Source organism: Sceloporus undulatus, chromosome 3, assembly GCF_019175285.1.
Source record: "Sceloporus undulatus isolate JIND9_A2432 ecotype Alabama chromosome 3, SceUnd_v1.1, whole genome shotgun sequence".
Lineage (NCBI taxonomy): Eukaryota > Metazoa > Chordata > Lepidosauria > Squamata > Phrynosomatidae > Sceloporus > Sceloporus undulatus.
In genome coordinates this window covers 210,900,553-210,923,117 of record NC_056524.1, presented here as the reverse complement: position 1 = coordinate 210,923,117, position 22,565 = coordinate 210,900,553, and the positions used below count along the sequence as shown (strand labels likewise).

At 42.2% G+C, this 22,565-nt stretch overlaps 1 protein-coding gene across 1 annotated transcript in view; it reads left to right on the top strand.

Moving 5' to 3' along the window:
• The first annotated feature begins 4,971 nt into the window (after window positions 1–4,971).
• PDZD7 (PDZ domain containing 7) overlaps window positions 4,972–22,565 on the top strand; it is a 42,527-nt gene continuing 24,933 nt past the window's right edge. The window contains exons 1-7 of the mRNA XM_042458499.1: window positions 4,972–5,164; window positions 10,335–10,475; window positions 11,418–11,592; window positions 15,088–15,264; window positions 16,857–17,004; window positions 17,978–18,038; window positions 20,228–20,695. Of these exons, the coding sequence (XP_042314433.1) occupies window positions 4,972–5,164; window positions 10,335–10,475; window positions 11,418–11,592; window positions 15,088–15,264; window positions 16,857–17,004; window positions 17,978–18,038; window positions 20,228–20,695 (1,363 nt within the window). The remainder of the gene's footprint in view (window positions 5,165–10,334; window positions 10,476–11,417; window positions 11,593–15,087; window positions 15,265–16,856; window positions 17,005–17,977; window positions 18,039–20,227; window positions 20,696–22,565) is intronic.

Here is a 22,565-nt window from a genome sequence, read left to right as displayed (position 1 = left end):
GAAGGAGAATGTGTGAATGAAGGACTCCTCAGTCCTGGTACGACACTCAAAGTGCTCCCCACACAGTGTCTGTTTATATTTAGAGGAGTCAGCCACTGCAGTCCAAGAGATAAAGCTTGAGGTACAGCCTGACCTTGTATTATCAAATTCAACGTAAAGAAGAAATATAGAGGAAGTGACAGCAGGGCTTGCTAGCAGGTCATTTAGGAGTTGAGTCCTTAATTGTCCTCCCAGCTTGTCTTCTTGTTATGAACCACAAGGAAAACTAAATATAAAAGATTGAACTACTGTAGAATACCACCAGCAATAAGTAATATTACCAGTGAAGAATGAATCACAGAACTAAACAACAGGAATCTGGCTTTTACTGCTTGCCTTTTCAAAACAGACATATTCCCTATTGTAATCAGGAATTCGTTATAAAATTAAAAAAAATGTTTAACCTGCAAAAGGTTTTAGGTGTCTGTATACAGGAGGCATGTCAAAGAATAGATGTTAATCACTCACTCTGGGTGTGCATGCATGGGCACACGCCAAGTGATAACAGGTGGTTCACTGCCACTATTGTTATGCAGCAAATCCACTCTAAGGGTTAGACCCAATTTTAAAGGAACTATCCAAAATGCTGAACATGTTTTGTGGGTAAGGTTCAGCAGCTTGGATAGCAGTCTTACAGAATAGAATAAAACTTTTAAGAGTGCATTCACCATGCCTCTGATAGAGAAGCCACCTGTCTCCCTGCAGAAACACACACACACACACACGTCTGTACATTTTAGATTGTGTTCAGCCAGTTTACCAGATACGCACCTTTTCTCACACGCTAAAAATATATATAGAAGCAAATTTCTATTATACATTTTCATAGATGTACAAGACGTACAAAATGGATACCATGTCAGCAAAAGGATCAAAATATAGAAAATATAGATGTACAGGACATGCAAAGTGCATACCATGTCAGCAAAAGGATCAAAATATAGAAAAACAATCTGCAATGTATTTTGATATCTAAAAATATGTTTCAGCTGCAAACACAACCATATGACACAGAAACAGACATAGACAGTTACAGATATAGATACCCACATATACACACAACTTTTTCATAGTGGTATGCCACTGCCTTCTCAGTTTGATTTCAGAGCACATCAGATCAGAGAGACAGACCTATTTTTAGGGCTAAGGTTACCTGTCCAGAGCAATTCCTCCCATTTTTTCTCCACAAGTCCTGAACATGTTTTGAGGGTAAGATTCAGCAGCTTGGATAGCTGTCTTCCAGATATCTCACCTGTTAGAATTCCCAGCCTAGACTCTCCCTCCAGGCTGTATGCCTTCCATCCCCAACAGATGCACTGAGGATGCCCTGGGAATGACTGACAGCCATTCTGACCTATGCTGTTCTTTGTTCCTGCTTTCACAGAAGTGGGAGGTCCTTTCTGCAACCACCAGATTTGCAGGCTCCACTGTGTGTGTCCTGTCCCAGGTGAGGAAGTTTGCTGAGCAACATGGAGACAGGTGAGGGGGCATGGAAGGGGGTAGGCTGATTAAAAAAATAGTTATTATCCTTCCACCTTTTTCTCTTTTAAAGATCTGTGGGGTTTTTTGTGCCTGCCAGCTTTAAGCAGGGAATAAAACAAGAGAAGGTTTACCTGTGTATAGTAGAGTGCGGTCCAATGGAGGTGTTTCCAGGGAGCTGTCCAGGGTGCTGAAATGGCCTTTTTCACTCTTGCAAAAGAGACAAAGGGGATCGTGGATGAGAATTCGCCTGGTCATAGCCTTTGGGATTGGGACATGCTCCAGATCTCACTCACAGGTGTTTGTAGGTTCTCCGCCCTCGTATTGCATCTCTAATGGAAGGGATGACATCACTTATTTATTAAGGTCAGGTCACTCTGCAAGCAGGTTGCATTCCAGCTAATGAGCATGCAAGGAGATGGTGGGTGTGTGTGTTACATATCAGTGATGTTGAATAGCCTAGAAAATCCCCCTCCCTCCCCTGCTGTGTGATTACATGGCGGAAAGGGAGAGCTCTCCAGGGCTTTCCAGGACTCTCCATCCTCTGGGAGAGAACAACCTCATCAGTTTTGCCATACAGAAAGAAGCTGGACAGGTGCCCCTTCTTTGGCACACTGCAGTACTTTAAGAATTGTTCTGGAAAAAAAAAGCAGATCTCATAATGGTCTCCTTTTATTGAAATTTTATGGGTTACTATCTTTGAAAAAAACATTCCCAGTACCTGTCATATATTGGAGTGTCATTTCCATATTAAATAGAACAGAATATTATGCTTTCCTTGTTATCGCTACAGCATTGACCACAAGTTATTCTAATATAATTCCTGAGAAATTGAAGGGTATAAGCCTAGGATTCAGTTAATGCTGAAGAGGAGTAGATCCTACTCACAGCTTGGGAGTGCTGGCTATAGGTTACTGGTCATGTTGGCTATGGGTGCTGGGATATGTGGTCCAAAACGGTAACTTTTCCAGGTTCTGAACATGTCATTCCTCAGCAGGAAGCTGTAGTTGAAATTGCCATACCATAAACCTAGAGATACTGAATTCAACAAATGCTTCTATACTTAAACTCCCCATATATAACCACACTGTGAAAATGCTAGTGAGCTTTATTCAGTTTTTTAAAACCTCTTTTTCTTTTATATAACATCCATAGAACATAAGCATTCCGCCATGTCAAATGTATCTGCCCATCTTTATAACTATTTGAAAAAATGTTTATTTCTAGCAGTGAGAAAGTGTGTTTACTCACTCTATATCTTAAGATTGTAAATTCAAAATGGCCCAGGTCTAGGATTACTCAATTAATATAAAATCCAGCTTCAAAGAGGGAACCCAGCAAACACTGTGCAACAGGTAGTATTGGTTATGTTGGCATTTGTATAGTCATAAATATATTTTATTACTTTTTCTCACCTTTGTGAATGGAAAAATAAGCTTTGGAATATTAATGCAGAGTTTATTTTTAGCTATGGTTTCATTTTCACAGCCAAAGATGTACTAGTACACCCAGGGCCTCTTTCAGATGTGCCCTTATACACACCCCACCCCCAGAGGGAAACATCAGCCTTGTGGTTTTCTACCTGCTCTAAAGATTAAACAGTAGTCACCTTATAATTAGAAGCACATGATATTTATTTATATGACACTAAGACAAAAGCAAAGAGTAGCTATCATAATACTTCATGATAATGTTTAGTACAGAAAGTGAAGCAATGTGTTCTGGTCTGAATGAACTGTTAATTAATTTCCTTTTATAAGATTCTGTTAAGAGAAGGTGATCTGCAGTGACAATGAATATATCCAGAGACTGGAAAAGTTTGGTTTTTTGGACTACAGCTTCCAGTATTCCTCAGCCAGAATTATCACTAGCCATGCTGACTGGTGAATTCTGAGAGCTGCAGTCCAACAAAATAACCTTTACAAGCTCTGACCATACTCTGTGTCACTGATACTTGATAAATTCTCCATCCCATGAAACTCAAACCCAGTTTTGGTTACTTCAGAAATTTTATAGGCTCATTGACTAGACTATTTGTTTTCATCTTTGCCCCAGTTATTCACGTTTGTATGTTCTTGACACATGTTTGTTTGTTTGTTTGCTTCTTTATTTGCTGTCCCACAAAGCCTGGCCACAGAAACCATCAACCTTCCCAGTTCCTGTTGTCCACAGATTTCTTCAACTCACTGTGTTAGCTTTGTTCCCCCCCCTCCCCTATAAACCTCTTGTGCTAGAGCAGGGATGGGTAACTGGTGTGCCTGGGGTCCCCGCACTTCCAGGATGCTTAAAGCCCAGATGTTTTAAAAAAACTGGGAAATAAAATGAAAACAGGAAGTGACAGGACATCTATTTTTGCTTTTATTTTTTGAAGTTGGGGAGCATTGCATCCCTCAGTGGAAAAAACAGTTCCTGGTGGCCTTTAAGAATAGGGGATAGATTTGGCATAGGCACATAGCTCTGTGGGGAGCAGTAGGTCACAAAAATGGCTGCCCACATTTTGCCCACCTCCGTCCTACAGTCACAACTTCCTCTTTCATATGTCTGCTCTGAATTTGCAAATACAGGAGACCTCTCTCTTCTAAACACCTCAAACATGGGTTAAGTTAAACTTATAAATATCTTTGTATATGTGTGCATATATGCTTTCACGTCACCTGTCAACTTATGGCAACCCCATGACAAGGAATACTCAGAGGTGTTTGCCAATTCCTTCCTTTGAAATATAGCCCTACAGCACTTGGTATTCACTGGCAGTCTCTCATCAAAGTATTAATCAGGGAAGACCCTGCTTAACGTCCTCTCGTCACTCTGCTAATACCCTACATAGACTGACATACCAATACTATGTAAATGTATGTTTGAATCTGCTGTATAGCTCCTCAGAAACTACAGGAGTTAGTATAAGCCTCTGCAATGGCATAGGAAGAAGATAAATTTTATCTCTATCACTGATTCAGAAGAGATTTATAACTTTAAATGTCATATGAGCATAGGACTCCTATCAAACCTGACTGATTGCCCTGAGCTCTAATTTGATAATGATGTTTGTTGTTAATAATTGCCATTCTCACTGCTGTTGTTTAATGTAGCATATTTGTCTGGAAGAACAAGGAGTATCAATCGGAACCCTTGAGAAGCAAGATGTTTCCACTGGATCCTACATTATAGGCATAAGGACTCCCCCACGCCCCAAGGACAGACTTCAGTGTCTAGCATCATCAACAAAATGAGTCAGGAAGAGGGAATATGATGATCCACAGGAATATGGCCCACAACTGTTTCCACTGGTGGGAAGCAACCTAAGGGCCCAAAATGTAGCAAATTATCCCAGCCTTCCTGAAGGAATCAGATGTCTCCACTGCCCAGAGCTCAGTGTGCTCCTCCAAACCACCTATAGGCATCATTCACTTGTGAAGGTCTTCTTTTCATCAACAACCAACATCCAGACTTGCCATGGCACATGTGCCGGATTCATTCCACAGGGATATTGTTTTTCCCACTCATTCTCGGGGCTCCAGCAGCGACGTTAGCACTGCTAACCGCCTCCTGTTGAGCCGGCAGAACCGGCTGGTGAATGGGAACCACCGTGGCTTCCGCACTTCATCTCCCATGGGAAGAGTGATCCTCATCAATACGCCCCTTGAAGGTATAGTATTTGCAACTTGAAGTTAAAAAGTCACTTTTATATATACTTTATTTTTATAAATGTTAACAAAATGAACACATTCACATTTACCATTGCTTCTTCTTGTTGTTCTTGTTGTTGTGCACCTTCAAGTTATTTCTGACTTATGGTGAACCAGAGGTGAACTTATCATGGGATTTTCTTTGCATGTTTCTTTGGGGGGGGGGATTGCCATTGCTATGTTCTGAGGCTAAGAGAGAGTGACTTGCCCAAGGTCACCCGGTGGGTTTACATGGCTGAACTGGGATTTGAACCCTGGCTCTCATATAATGACAAACATATAATGACAGTAACATCACGCAATACACTCAGACATAAAAAGAAATAAAGCTGCTAATTTATACAAATCCCAGTTACCCCCTTTAGTACCACCCTCCCCATCTGAAAAATACATATTAAATAAATTGACTTCCCACCCTCCTAGGCTGAAATTGTAGATATAAGAAAAGATTCACTTCCTTGGTTCTACTTAAGAACATAAACAAAACCTTACACTTTTAATGTTTACTCTATGAACATCATCTTAATGGTCAAAACCCCCAGGGTTCTTATACCTTCCTTTTAAAAAATACTATAAAAAGTTTCCAATCACTCTGGAATTTATCCAAGAACTTCTTCACTGGAAGAAAAGTCACTTTTAAGAGAAATAACTACATTGATAAGCTGAAGCCAACCATTACTGAGTAGGTGTATGGTGATGGCTAGAATCTCAGAGTATCATCAGCCATTGCTTAGGATTGGATGGCTTCAGTGTGTCTTTATAATCATTTGTCTTCAAAGTAACTTTCCAGAGTCTGCTGGGTTCCAGACTTCCGATGTGACATTCTTTAATTGTGTAGTTAGCAATCACAACCAGCCTTTTTAAGTTCACACCAAGCTGGAGTATGGGAGTAGATCTGACTTTCTGCAAGATTGCAGAGAGGGAAAGTTCACCTTTTCCCTTTCCTGCCACAATCCCAACAAAAATCCTCCTCCTGAACTGAAGTGGGAACTGGCTGCACAAAACTATCTTCCATTGGCACCAATGGGAGCTCTTTTCCACTCAAATTACAATTACTATGCCAGGCCAGTGGGGAGAGATTTTAATCAAAATTCCAGCTGGGGAGGAAAAAAATTAAACTTTTCTTCTCTATATATAGTAATCCCCCCAAAAATTGTTATCCAACGTATAATTAATTTAAAAGAAACGTCATGTGTGGGTGCTAATCATGCATTGACGGTAAAGTCTAATTTCACCCCTAGAATAGGTCCCTACCTCCATCCCTAATTAGTACCTCATTAGTTTTGAGTTTCTTTCTTTAGCTGACTGGCTTATCTGCAACTTTTGATTCCAGATTTTATCACACCAGTCTGCTGTCTCACCTCAGTCACACCAGTTTAAAAATGGAAGCATACCAGTTTGGAGTTATTTCTTATCACACTTTCCCATACAGTAGAGCTTTGGTGATCCATGGTCACATGATTTTCTGAACTGCCAAATGCTGCCTGTGTGAATGTACTGCTGCTCCCACCTCCTGAAATGTGGAGCTGCTGGGTAGTGGCATTGCTGAGGTTAGTGTCACCCGGTGCCAGGGGGGACTGCCTTGCCCCCCTCCCCAGCCATCTGCCCACTTAGACTTCTGCTGAGGGGTGCAGGTGCTATGACCTCTGGAGCACCCATCCAGGATCTGGCATGGCTGCTTGCCATGAAGGGACAGCCCTCCCAGCAGCCAGTTTAGGGTCTGGTGCAGCTGCTGGATGAATGGGAAAGAGAGGCAATGCCCTTTCTCACTCATGCAGTAGCAGTGCCAGTCCCTTTGGGTGTACCATCCCTCCAAATGACATCCCCCCAAGGTGTCACCCAGTGTAGTATATACCCCCGCACCCTACTAGTGATGCCTATGTGCTGGATGCACATTCACACAGAGGCCCAGCACTTCGGGAGAGACAGGCTGACAACCACCTCCTGAAGCCAGGTGATGTGTGAACAGAGCAGCCAATTTCAGGAATCTTTTGGGTGTAATCACAGGGAGGAGGAGGAGAAGAGAGGAGCAGAATGCTATCCACTCACAGCACTTGACTGCCTGAGATGTGAAGCAGCCATGGAAAAGACCTATTACACAAAGCCAGCAATGGCGTAGTAGCAAGATTAAGAGCCTATTGACAGTTTTGCCCATCAATCAAAAGGTGCAATACAGTAACTAATGAAATACAGGGTAGCAGTAGAATGGACACAATACCATATGACAAGCCAATGACACTTTTATCCTGTTAAAATTCTCCTTTTTAACCTCATATGGTAGAGTCCTCCATCTGCAACATATGCCCCCAGATTGCTCTAAGTCTGCCCCTGGATTTAGCAGTTTTGATGTGAATGAAGTTCTTTGACCTTCATATATTAGACAGAAGCTCCATCATTTTGTTGCACAGGTTTAGAGCCTGCTTCCCAAACAATATTGCTCTGTTCCTTTTTTGATGCCATATCTGCTGGCTGTTAAAAAGAGCTGTGACACAAAAGTTAATTCTCTGTTTCGTGCAACATACCATGTAGCCCTGCACTGTCAACATTCCAGTGCAATTAGGCCACAAAGTGCAGAACACATTACAGCAATTGGCTTTGTGCCTTTGTAATCTGTATCATTTCAGGAGCTAATTATCTCCATACCACATTTTAGATCAAATTCTTATGATAAGCATTTAGAAGTGTTTGGTGCCCAAGAAAGGAGGCAGAGACAAGAAGACTCTGGGGAAAGGATAAGCGCAGTTGTGAAACACTCCTTGGAAACATTTTTTTAAAGACTGCAACTCCAGGAATCCTTCAGCTAGCATCATGCAAAGTATAGATTCTGTAGCTGTAGTTTTGGAAAAGGAACTTTTTGTAGTTCTGCAGACCATTTTCATAGCCATAAAATTAGGAGAGTGTAAACCATTTCAATCTGAAAGCTTTTCCAAGCGATCCTGGCATTCAGGACCAAAGGCATTTCATAGAAAAGTTGCACCCACTGTCCAAATCTGTTCAAATTCCCATTAACTTACGAAATTTGCCTCCACCCTTCTTCTCTACAGAATTCACGTACTTATCTTCCTTTTTGTTGAGTTTTAAATCATCATAGGACTACAGAGTTGAGCCTCAGCAAAATGGGTTTTCTAGTTGTAATAGAATCTCCTGAAAGCTTTCTGATTTAGGAACAAAATAGACATGATCCAGGTGGTCCACAAGGAGAATCTCAGTTATATGCTTGAAATGTAAGTAGCATCCATGTGGAGTTGGGGGCTTGAGGGGGAGTTGATTTGAATCACGACCATGGTGCTAGAAGAAAATGGCTTAACACTTTCTCCTTCGTTGGGTTTCTGGCTGAAATTCCTCTTCTTAGCCAGCAATGTAACTAGGCAATGGTTGCTTTGAAGACCACTTTCAGATAGGGAAAATGAGGAAGCTACCATAGCAATGATTTGAATGACCACTTGGTCCAACTCTGAAATGGACTTCTTCTTAGGTCTGCTAATAACATAGGAGATCTCTTTCACACACATCCTATAGCACTTCTGCTTTGGTCCTTTAATGACAATCTATTCAGCCTGCTCTTTTAAAAACTCACTATTCTATTGTTGACAAAGATGACAAAGATGACAAAGATGACCAGGAATCTTATGTTCTACACCAATGGTTAAAGTGTTGTCCTGGATCCACAAGTGCCTCCCCACCAGGCATTTTTAGAGACTCTAATACACACATCCCATCCCATGGACTGCACCTTTTGAGCACAAAAAAAGGTGAATTTCTTCTTCTGAAAGAGTCCAGGAAACAATTTTTTTAAATAGGTCCCTCCTACACTATTCTTTTTAAAACATTTTTTTCAAAATCAGGAGTAGACATCCAAAAAATGTTTTATGTATGTATGTATGTATGTATGTATGTTTTGGCAATCATTGTAGCCCATGGACCTTTACAAGTTGTCAGCTCTTTTTCTGTGTTATAGAATCTATGAGGTTGGATCCTGAGCTACTCATACCTAGAGCAGACTTTTGATATCAATGAGAATTTTTAGTTACACCTACTATATAGAGGTCCCACTGGTTTCAAAGAGAATGGGCAAGATCCTGCATTGTCAGACATAACTACGATGATGGAGCTTCGTCATCATAGCTATTTCTGACAAAAATCTACATTTCCACAAAAATCCACATTTTTGGCCAGACAGCACTCCAACAAAAGGATTTCTGAAGGAATGAAAATTGGGATATCGGAACATGGAACATGATACTGATACAACTGCTTCTCTCAGTGTACCCAACACTTAGAAGATTAGTGCAGATGTCTTCCCAGTGCCTCAGAAACTCTTCAATTGGGGTACTGCCTGGCTAAGGTAGGTTTTGGGGGTCATATTTGCTTGTTAATTACTGTTAACATGAATCCCAAAGTTAGGAGTTCATAAGTATGGCTAATGATTTCTAATGAACAGGACACCAATCATCATTAAGTCTGACTCCAGCCCTACGTGCTACAATTTTCAAACACTACTGTGGATTTTGTTTGTTTTATTATATGTCTTCCAGTCAGCTCCAATTCATGGTGATTCTATCATAGAGTTTTCTTGTGAAGATTTATCCAGAGGTGGTTTGACATTTCCTTCTTCTAAAATAAAGATTACAGTACCTGGTATTCCATGATGGTCTCTCTTCCAAATACTAACCAGACCTGACCCTGCTTGGTTTAACAAGAACTGAAAGGGCCCTGTGCCTTCAGTGTGTTTAGGCTGGCTGTTACTGTGGAAAGGATGGAATTAATTCTCAGTGTGCACTGACAGAGGGGCACAGTTTAACAAAGATTCCTACATTACCTCTCTAAGAGTTAATCTATCGAAATATTTTATAGCATGTGTTTTAAGAAGCTCTAGCCCACTTAGATGTCATTTTTGAGACTTGTATGCCATCAGGCAATACTTTCCCAGGGATTCAATACAGTTTTTGTGGTAGAAGATGGATATCTCCTTTCGCTTGGTATTTGAGCACAGTACTTGTTATTACTAGTACCCAATCAGTTATAAATCACCGTAATAGAATTCAAAGACATAGCTTTGTTATTCTCTAAAACGGTGGTACAAGATCCCTTTGCATACCAGTTATGAATCATGTTTTCTTCCCATTACAGCTAACAGTGATGAGAGTGAAGCCATCAATGCAATTACAGTGGAAAAGAGTGCAGATGGGAAATTGGGCTTCAGTGTGCGCGGAGGCTCAGAGCATGGCCTGGGTATATTTGTCAGCAAGGTGGAGGAGGGCAGCAGTGCAGGTAAGCAAAAAATCTTTACCGCTCAGCCTGACAAACAGGTAGCAAGGTGATCATATTTTCTAGGTGTAAATCCACAACTTTATTTTAGTTCCTATGTCAAGAATGGGCAAAGTGCTACCCATAGTAGGGTTGCCACATCAGAACTGGTGAGCAGGGTCATGAAAGATGGGGCATCCAACTCTCTCCTACCAATGAGCTATGATGCAGTGAGCCAGGAGACAGAATATAAATCTGACATCAAGGGTCCAAAACACACTGCAGAAATAATCCAGTTTGAGACTGCTTTAACTGTCCTTGTTCATTGCTAGGGAATCCTGGGAATGGTAGTTTATTGTGACACCAGAGCTCTCTGACAAAGAAGGCAAAATGTCTCACAAAACTACAGTTCCTAGCATTTTACCAGGGCAGTTAAAGTGATCTCAAACTTGATTATTCCTGCAGTGTGTTTTGGACCATAGATACATATCCAGTGCCAGATCCCAGCTATATTTGTATATGCACCATGTTAAAGATTTCTGGAATAGTACCAGTAAGTGATTCCATTGTAAAAACAGATTCACAGAAATATTTCAAATATTTATTTACTGCTCTGGTAAAGCAGTAGTATTTTAAACATGTGGTGGGAAAAGCACTTGAATAAGACATCCCTGACCTATCAAATGGATGTATTTGAGGAATAGCCCAAAGGCATATACTTCTGTTAAAAACTGCTTCATACCCCAACCATTCTGTGTGATATTGAGGCAAAGAATGTGCTCTTAAAACAGCCAGAGTCTGTTTTAATATCAGTAATATATGCAAGATATGTTGGTAAACATTAAGGACACCTAAAAGAAAGTTATTTAATTTTAATAATGTTGTATTTTTTTTAAAAATGTAGAAAAAAAGAATAGCTTCCCACTCCCTAAACCTGTCTGAGCTATCTGTATTTAATACCAACAGAACAGGCTGGGCTGTGTGTTGGAGATAAAATCACAGAGGTGAATAGTGTGAGCTTGGAGAACATTACAATGGGCAGTGCAGTCAAAGTCCTGACGGGGAATAACCGGCTGCGGATGGTCGTGAGACGCATGGGCAAAGTGCCAGGGATAAAGTTCTCCAGAGAAAAGACCACATGGTAAGCGGAACTGCCTACTATGGTGACACCCTATTGTCAGGAGGCCTTGGGTAACCAAAAATCACAATGTGTTGTTTGTGTGGAGGCCAAGGTGATGTGCTGGACTCAGCAGAGCAGAGACAGAGTGATCAGGTTTCATGAGAACCAAGGTGATGGTATCAGAGTGAACTCTGACCAGGGAACAGGAGAGAGAGGGGTCAGGGCGACACAGGGTTACTGGGCTAAACTCTCTCTTCTGACTTAAATTCATATGGGAACTCTGATGCTGGGCAGAGGTTTTGCATGCATAATATCCAGATTGCAAATGTATAGTGATAAGTGACAGGGAAGAAGGAAGGGGGAGTTAATCTTAAAGGTGCTGCCATGTTTATCTTTCTTTTTCTTTTCCTCCTCTTTCTTTCCTTCTTTTTATGTTCCAAAGAGATTAACACAGCTACTTCCTTGAAAAGGTACAATCTGTTTGGACAAAAGACAAGAAGGAAGAAAACCCAAAGGGCTCTGCAAGGATCCCAGAACTGTTTTAATATGCACATACACACATACCAAAAATAGAAAAGTGGCTGTAGCGACCCATAAGAATAAAACAAAGAATAAAACAAATATTTTTATTAACATCAATTGTAATTTCAACAAAATTGCACGAACCTTTGAGCATTTTTGAGTACTTCTGGAGGCACCATGTGCAGCCTCCCTCGGTGTCACCCCATCCTTCTCCTCACGAAGAAAAGGACATGATGGCACAGGGGGTGACTGAGCATCACCCCTCTTCCGGGTGTCACCAGGTGCAGGCAGCACAGCCACAACCCCAGTGAATCTACTGATCTAAGTAAATTGGTATACAATGTGATGCTCTTGTCATGCTATACTATACTATGCTATACACCAATCACCCAGTCTCTAAATCTACTTTATAATTAATTTATTATTTAAAAGATTTCTGTATCTCCTATAAGTCCACAAGATCTCCTGAGGTGAGAAAAAAATAAAACCAAATAACATAAGCATTTTGAGCTGCATCTACACTGCAGAATTTATGCAGTTTGACACTGTTTTAACTGTCATGGCTGAATGCTATGAAATTTTGGAATTGGTAGTTTTGTGCCACAACAAACTACAAATTCCTGTATTCCATAGGATGGAGTCATGACAGTTAAAGCAGTGTCAAATTACATTAATTCTGCAGTGTAGCAGCACTCTTCGGGGCCATTCAGACTACCTTTTACCCCAATTCCCAAACCGGATTAAAAGTGGGAAGTTCCCACTGGCGTCGGGTTTTGCACACCCAGATCAGAGTTTTGCATGACCAATCCGGGCCAAATCCCCCTCAGCCTGGGTTTTCTGAAAGTGGGGTATTCCCCGTTTCTTTTAGGAAAACCCAGTGCAAGCAAATGTGAACTTGGCCCCAGTCATGATCAGGTCAAGTTCAGGGGGAGGGATAAAGGTCAGAGGGTAGGCAGGGGCAGGGGGAACACTTTGCGAGTGGCATTTTTTAAAAAAAATATTGCTGACAGTTTATACAAATGAATCATACTCTCTGTTTAAACTAGCAGTGGACTTTCCCCAGCAGGAGATGTTCCTTTCTGGGCTGGGCTTCTGCCTCACTGCCTCCTTCACCCCCTAACAGACAAGCCCTTCCTTCCTTCCTTCCTTCCTTCCTTCCTTCCTTCCTTCCTTCCGTCCTTCTTTCTTTTTTCTTTTCTTCCTTCCTTCCTTCCTTCCTTCCTTCCTTCCTTCCTTCCTTCCTTCCTTTCCCTTCCCTTGAAGAGCCCCAGCAACCCCAGGGAGCACGTTTTGGGGTTAACCCTGGGCATAGAACCCAGGGAGGACATTTTGGGGTTAACCCTGGGCATAGATCCCAGGGAGGACATTTTGGAGTTAACCCTGGGCATAGATCCCAGGGAGGACGTTTTGGGGTTAACCCTGGGCATAGATCCCCAGGGAGGATGTTTTGGGATTATCCCTGGACATAGATCCTCAGGGAGGACTTAACCCTGGGCATTGATCCCCAGGGAGGATATTTTGGGGGTTAACTCTGGGCATAGATCTGGAAGGAGGACCTCAATGGAGGACATTTTGGAATTCCTCTTGGGCATAAAGCTGGAATGGAGGACCTCTGGTCACCCCACCCTCATAGAAAGGCCTTTTTTGTTGTTGTTAATTTCTCAATTTGACAGAATATGTGAACATTGCCACTAGATTTTTAAAAAGGGGGGGAAGCATTCATGCAGTTGACAAATGTTGCCACTGGATTTTTAAAAAAAGACATTAATGGCACAGTTTTTGAAAGACAGTACAAGCAAAGGTGCCCCAATGGCCAAGGCTCCCCGTGTCTCTCTCTTTTCTTATGTGCCAAATTGACAGAATATGCTAAAGTTGCTGCCAGATTGTTTTTGTAAAGGATGGGGAAAATCACCCATGCCATTGGTGAATGGCTGCATGACATGTCACCAATGACGAAAGCGGAAGTGATTTAGAAATCATTTGATTGACAACAAGGAGGCTCCATTTTAAAGCGCAACTTTCTGAAATGTGAATGTTTGCAGGGCAAATTGCACCGAGGGGCTTCAATCAGGGAAAAGGTAGTGGGAACTTCTTTCCAGGGAGATTCGGTACCAGCTTAGCGAATCCAGACCAGATCTACCCAGGGCAAATGAGCTAGTGGGAACGGAGCCTTAAAAAAGCTTTAAGTACTCTTTAAAAACTTTTGAAATAATCTACAAACAATCCTAAAATACAATTTTAAAATAATTAAAACAGAACAATTTGAGACATTCAAGGCCATGCAGAACAGTATTTTTTGGGTGCCTGCTGGGAACATAAAAGAGCTGAAGCCATCTTAACATCCTTTGGTGGAAAGTTCCACAGGGGAGCTGCTACAGAGAAAGCCCTGTTACATGCAAACATTAACTTTACTTCATGAGATATTAAGACACACAACAGGGCTTCGTCTTAAGATCTCAAATTTCTAATGCAGCAAGATTGGTTTTTGGATACAGCTGATTCTATCCTTAGACAAAGTAAAGTAACCACCAATTTTGGATGCCACAAAAAGGCAGCAAATTATAGGTTCTTTGCTTTGCTCTTGTTATGAGGGATAGAACCAGTAGGATTTTCTGTCTCTAGGGTCAAAAAGCTTTGCTAGGCCCTATACACCTTGATGCAAAGAGATCTTGGAGCACATTTGAGACTAAATGAATGAAAGAAAGAAGCTGATAGCATGATCTTTTGTAGATTTGAGCCTACTTCCTCAAATACATGCACCTAAGGAAATAGGGTCAAATCTACAAAAGCTTGTGCTACCTCTTTCTTTCTTTCTTTCTTGACAGTTAGTGAGCATTTTTGCCAGGACTAAGGCTGCAAAATCTAGTTATTAATGTTCCACCTATGTTTATTTAATGTTCTTGGGTCACACTACAAGTCCATTAAAAAAATGGTGAGAAGTGGAAAGTCTGTTTACAGTCATCCCCAAAGTTTTAAATCCTTAATCTTACCTAGGGTTGATGTGGTCAACCGGCGCCTGATTGTGGAAAGGAGTAGTTCAGCTTTATCAGACACCAGCTCTGAGATTGGAAGACGGAGAATTGTCCACCTCTACACCACGTCAGATGATTACTGCTTAGGTTTCAACATCCGTGGGGGAAAGGAGTATGGCCTTGGCATTTATGTCTCCAAGTAGGTCCTGAAGATTTCTGTGCTTATCTGTTTCAGACCATAAGGCTAGCTGAACATACAGGGTCAACCACACGTCATGTTAATCACATGGTGTGCCCATGAAGGAAAAATGTTTCATCCACAATTAGCCAATGCAGGGCCCAAACTAGGATCCGAGAGTTGGTGTGGGTTTAATCCAGATCAGAGTGGAGGTCAGTATACTGTATTGTTAAACAGCTGGGCTGGCATCCTGTTGGGAATTTACATCTTAAACTAATTTACAATTGAACAAAGTTAAATTGTGTTGTTATGCAAAATTTGTATTCTCAAGAGGGGTGGAGATGTAGCAATACCATTGGGATCACTGTCCAAACAGAACCAGCAACATGGCCTTTTGTGCAATGGCCCCACTTTGGGTCTCATAGTGAAACAGGATGGCATTTGCTAATGAGCAGTGGCAGCCCCTGTTGTGCAGTGGGACTCAGTGTGTGGTACCCCAATGCATATCACTGCAGTTCACTAGGAAGGTTGTATATTTTGTCAGAGATGTAGCTGCTGCTGCTGCTGCTGCTACTACTACTACTGTTACTGTGTGCCTTCAAGTCATTTCTGACTTAAGGCCATGGGGTTTTCTTGGCAATATTTGCTCAGAAGAGGTTTGTCATTATCTTCCCCTGAGGCTGAGAGCATATGACTGGCCCAAAGTGACCCAGCGGGTTTCATGGCCAAATGTGAAACTGAACCTTGGTCTCCAGAGTCCAACACTTAAATCACTGCACCAAACTGGCTCAATATCATAAAGTTACATATCATATACTCTGATACAGGATCTCAGCTATGATATTTTTAAGATAAATTACTGCCTTTAGGACAAATTCAGCCTCTTCTTTTGAGCAGGAAATGGCTACTTCATTATGATTATCATTATTATCTTTATTTCTGACTTCCCGCTCCCCCAACATTAGAACTCAAGGTGGTTTACAATTTAAAACAAGTATTATATGGCTAAAATAAAAAGAGATCTTGGACAGCTTGAGGGCTACAAAAGCAGTCTTGGGGAACCACCTGCAGCCTCAGGCCCACACTTTGTCCACCTTGTTTGGTACTAATGATCAGGGAAGCTGGGAATTGCAATTCAAACTTCTGAAGGGCACCAGATTAGGAACGTCAGTGTACTGGTTGGTTTCTTTCTGAAAAAGCTTCAGACCTCTTTGAAAACTATAGGGGCTGAACAGACTGCCCCTAAGAGGTGGCCTGCAGCCACCCCTTTTAGTGCTGGATCAAGGCTGCAGTAACTACATGCTGCTGACCCAATCTGGCTTTTCTGTAGCACAAAAAGGAGCTGCAAAAAGTGGCTCCTTTTTGTGCTATGGAAAGGGCACTATAGCTGCCAGAGCTGTGGCTTTTCAGAACTCCTTTGACACTGCATCATCTGGACAAAGCACTAGAGGAGCACTGTGATGCCACCCACTGTGTGGTGGGGTGCGCGACATCCCTCTGGCATGGGGACAGAGTCGGGGTGTACGTCATGCGGACACCAAGCCCCCATTCTGCCTCGATGCCAGCCTTAATGTTCCAGTTGGTGAATAATTTCTGTCTTGCATCATTTCCAGAGTAGATCCTGGAGGGCTGGCTGAACAACACGGGATCAAAGTCGGTGACCAAGTCCTTGCAGCCAACGGAGTCAAGTTTGATGACATCAGCCATAGCAAGGCAGTGGAAGTGCTAAAGGGGCAGACCCACATCATGATGACCATCAAGGTGAGGCACTGTGTGCCTTGCCAAGAGCTGGACACAAGGGTTGTTATCAAGAGAGAAGATGAAACAGTGGCCTTGTCATGAATGAAAACTTAGGCACAAAGCCAATTATTAATGCCGAGTAAATTCACTGAATCAATGAGAATGCAATAAATCAACACTTACTTAAGTTCTATTGATTTAATTGATCTACTCAAATTGGGACTACCAACTGCATTTAGGCCAGGGTGGGACTTGTGTGTCTCTCCAGATGTTGTTGGATTGCAGTTCCCAGCATTCCTCGTCATTGGTTCAATGGGCTAGAACTCCTGCATCTTGTAACCCAACAACATCTGAAGGGTGACATGATTCACACCGCCTAATTTAGCCCTTATTGCCATGAGAAACCCCAATATGCTGATGCCAGAAACTTTGCCAGGTGTCACTAGAGTTCATGCCCTTTTCCATTATCAGTCCTGATATGGGTCTAATCTCTCTCTCTCTGTCTATCCAGATGTGGAACACTTCCTTTTGATGACTGGCAGAGCCTGGCACCATAGCACAAGAAAGTAATATTTTATTAACAAGGAGGCTACAACAGTGCCTCACCTCTAGTGCAGGAATTCTAGCCCATTGAGCCAATGACAAGGAATGCTGGCCTATAATTACCTGAATCCCCAAAGCATTAGCCACAGTTTTTTGTTCCTGAGACTGCTAAACTCAGGCTCCTAACGCACTCCTTGCCAAAGCGATAGTATTGAATTCCCCCTTTTTGTCATCTTCCTAGTGCCCAGTAATCCCCCCCTCCCCAAGGTGCCCTGAGACCCAGACTCTTGAGACGTAGGAGATACAGTTTCAGCTGGGAAGGGACTTGGCAGTGGGGGATGCATTATTTATTAAGGTGTCTCTCCGCCTGGGATCAGATTAGACTCTGAAGACTGGGTAGGCAGCAACTGATCCCATGACGTGTTGTGTCTCTTCTGTCCCTTCCATCTAGGAGACAGGGAGGTTCCCAGCTTACAAGGAAATGGTGGCTGAGTACTGCTGGCTCAACAGAAGTAAGTCACAAGTGCAATATTTTCTATGTATGCATATATTAAGCATTGGTTTGCTAAGGAACAGTCAGGAATGCCTAAAGATGTTTCTGCAAGCAAACTACTTCTTTACATTTCAGAAAATATATCTGTTGCCTCTTTCGATTATACCTTTTAGTATTGTATAAAGGGTGCCATGTTCATAAATAGCACAACACACACACACAAGTATACACATACACACTGGCCCAAGAACCAATGTGTTGCTTCACAGATACATACTGATGGAACGCAAACTCTCAGATATGTCCGGGCTTACATAAAAAGAGTCATGCAATAGCCTCTCTGGTCCAGCATTCTGTTCCTCCAGCAGCCAACCATATTCCCATAGGAGGTCTACAATCAAGATAGTAATGCAGCAGCATCCTTCCACTCATGTTCCCTATCATGTAGTTTTCAAAGACATTCTGCTTCTGATACAGAAGGTATACAGTTGTCATGTAACCACTTATATTTCATGAATTTGTCTAACCTTTCTTTTAAAGATGACCAAGGGACTAAACAGACTGGTGTTTAACACCAGCCTCAGGGAAGAGTGGGGGCATGGTGTCCACACACTGCATGCCCCAATGCTGCCCCAACACTGGTGCCATGCCATGCACCCAACTGCACAGCGGGGGGGGGGATCACAGCACTTCTTTGGTGCAGCATTTAGACATGGTGCACCAAAAGAGCACCAAAAAGCCGCTGCCACAGCAGCAACAGAACCTATTTGCTGGCACTAAAAGAGTGGCAATTTGCCATTTCTTTAAGTGCCAGCAAAGTGCCAGATCTAGGCTGTGGCATGCCACAGCCCCAATCCATCACTGAAAGGAGTGGCAGGACACTACACCAAAGAGGCAGTCTGTTGAGCACCTACATTAGTAACATTTGTTGTAGCAAATTCCATTGTGTAACTACGCACTGCATGAAAAAAAAAATTCCTTATGTTGTCCTAAATTAATCATTCAGCTTTCTTTGGTTATTCCAGATTCCAGTATTATAAAAGTAAGAGAAGGATGTCTCCATATCCACTTTCTCTACACTGTGCATCCTTTCAGGACATGCTTGCAGTAAAACGGGGCTGAGAGTGGGTTGCACTTGACTAAAGCAGTGATGGCAAACCTTTTTAGAGACCAAGTGCCAAAACTCAAAGGTGTTCCCACATGAGTGTTACCCAGTGCCGGGGGGGGGGGGGGGGGGGGGGGGGGGGAGTCTGGGAGGGGGGGGGGCGGGGGGGCCGGGGGGGGGGGGGGGGTGCGGGGGGGGGGGGACTTCTGCCTTCCAGGGGCAGGACTTCCCTAGAGACAGCTGTGCACATGTTCCTACTCTTCTCCCACCCTCCCATCTCTCTGCGTGCCTTCAAAAATGGCTTTACATGCTAGAGAGGGCACTCATACCATAGGTTCGCCACCACGGCACTAAGGGATGGAGGAGAGAGGTTATTGGGTTAGTCTTGTCCATGTTGGAGTTGTGAAAAATAGGAGAAATAGAGCTCTGGAGCATTAACTAATGTGAATCCATCCTTCAGTCATATCACTGTAATTCCATAAAATGTCATGCACATGAATGGGTGAGGGTACCATGTTGTACCTTGACATTCCTCATTGCAGTTATATTTTGCAGGTAACCCAACAAACAGGTAGCACTCCAAAAGTATAAAAATTAATGAGTCACAGATAATGATCTCCATTACCTTATAGGTACCAATGCACAATCTCAATAATCCCAGGAATGGCAACAGTAATGGCTCTGCTACTTAGACAAGCTGAGGAGCTTTTGGCCCTCCAAATGTTTTGGCCTGCAACTTCCACAACCATTTGCCATTGCCAATGCTAGGTGGGGCTGATGGAAACTAAAGGCCAATACATATGCAGAATATAAGATTATCCATCTCTGATTTAGGAAAAGAATCACCTTTTTCCCCCAGTTACAGAATTTAGTGCATTCAAATCTGGGAAAATCCATTGGTCTTACAATGAAAGCAGAATCCAGGGAAAACATTTGCATCATGTGCAACAATGGACATCTCCCAGAACGACCATGTTGGCTGAAGGCTTCTAACAGCTGAAGTCCAAAAAACCTCACCTTTTCTAAACATTCATGCTTATACTGATATCTGAGTATCAAGGTTCTCTCAGTGTTCATTTTTATCTTTCTTGCTCTTGGTGCAGTGACCAATGGCCAGTTGCAGCAGCTGTCCCAGACCTCAGAGTCCAGTTCCTCTGTGTCATCCTACTCCTCAGGAACCCCCTTCAGCTCCATAAATGGCCTCTTCATGGCCCCAGTTCCTAACCCAGCTCAAAATAGTATGGTGGACATTGGCATCTCTGCTGAATTGCCAGTCCGGAGCCACTCTTCAGAAAGGGCAGAGACTGCCATGCAGACTGATCCACTGCCTGACGCAATTTCCTTTACGGGGAGCCTGGTGACTGAGACCCGTAGGATCATACGACCCATGGAAATCCTAAAAGACACAGCCATACGCACTGAGAGCTCCAAGGACTCCTTCTACCTGAAGAAGCACCGGCCTCTTGCTGGCAAAGAGATGACAGACCCCTCCCCCAAAACTGCACTCCTTCTGGCACTCAGTCGCCCACGACAGCCCATCAAGAGATCACAGAGCTATCTGACCATCTATGGTAAGTGCTGAGATTTCTTTCTCTTTCTCTTCCTCCTTTAACTATAAACCAACAGGTCAAAGTTGTGATTTTGTATTGTACTTTGGAAGTTGTCAAGAACAGTTTGAACTACAACAGAGAACCTGTGGTTCTGCATGTGATTGCTCAATGTGGTAAACTATCAGAATTGCAGTTTGAAAGAAGTTCTTCCTGGCAGTGAAATATTCTCAGGCTCTAGACCCAAATCCGTGTGTGTGTGTGTGGCCAGGAGGGGAGTGATAGAAGAGCAAACCCCAACATCACTTCTTCCAAATTTGTCCTGAATCCAAGAAGGATGCAGTTAATCATATATATATATATATATATATTTCACAGAATCACAGAATCCTTGAGTTGGAAGAAACCACAAGGGCCACCGAGTCCAACCCCCTGCCATGCAGGCATACACAATTAAAGAACTCCTGAAAGATGGCCATCTGTTTGAATGGCCTCTTTTTAAAAACCTCCAAAGAAGGAGACTCTCCCACTCTCCAAGACAGTGTGTTCCACTGTTGAACAACTCTTACTATCAGGAAGTTCTTCCTAATGTTTAGGTGGAATCTCTTTTCCTGTAGTTTAAATCCATTGCTCTGTGTCATTTTCCCTGGAGCAGCAGCAAACAAGCTTGCATCATCCTGAGTAGGACATCTCTTCAGATAATCAAACATGGCTATTATGTAACCCCTTAACCTTCTCTTCTCTAGGCTTTACATACCCAGCTCCCCAAGCCACTCCATATAGGGCATGGTTTCCAGACCTTTCACCATTTAAGACACCCTCCTTTTTGAATTTTGTTGTCCAGAACTGCACACAATATTTCAGATGAGGTCTGACCAAAGCAGAATAGTAGTATTATTACTTCCCTTGGTCACTATATTTCTGTTGATGCAACTTAGAATTGCATTTGCTTTCTTAGCTGCTACATCATATTTCTGACTCATGTTCAGCCTATGGTGCACTAAGACTCCTAGGTATTTTTGCATGTATTGCCTTCAAGCCATTTGTCACCCATCCTATATATGTGCATTTCATTTTTACTACAACAGATGTAGTATCCTACACTTCTCTCTCTTAAAATTCATTTTGTTATAATTGGACCAGCATTCTAATCTATTAAGGTATTTTGAATTTTGATCTTATCTTCTGGAGTATTAGCAGCCCCTCCTAATTTAGTGTCATCTGCAAATTTAATAAGCATATCCGCTATTCCATCATCCAAGACATTGATAAAGGTGTTGAATAGTGCTGGGCCCAGGACAGAATCCTATGGTACACCATTCGTCACTGCTCTCCAGGATGAGGAAGAGCCATTGTTGAATACCCTTTGGGTTTGGTCAGTCAACCAGTTACAAATCCACCTAACAGTCCTGTTGTCTAGCCTACATTTTGCTAACTTTTTTGCAATTTGAAGCAATTAACAAATGGAATATATATACATACATACATACATACATACATATATATATATCTCAAGAGCAAAATGTTTTAGCTGCCACCTTCTTTAGTTGCCAAAGATCAAACTTTACAACTGAGATTGCAAAGATAATTTTTGGACATCATGTATATTTTCAAGTTCTGTGTGTGTTAGTCATTTCACTATGTAAGCGGGGGGGGGGGGGGGGGGTGAGATATAAAATTAATAAAAAAAAACAAAAAACCAAAAAATCCCCCCCCCCAGAAAAAAACATACACATTTTCTACCACAAAAGATACTCAAGACAGTTAAAAATAATAATGTATGGGGTGGAAAAATATTGATTTTAATAATGCAGTATAAAAATTAATAGATTTAAAATGCAATTAAAACCACAACAATAAAATTGCTCTAGGACCCAGTTATTTGACTTTTTGA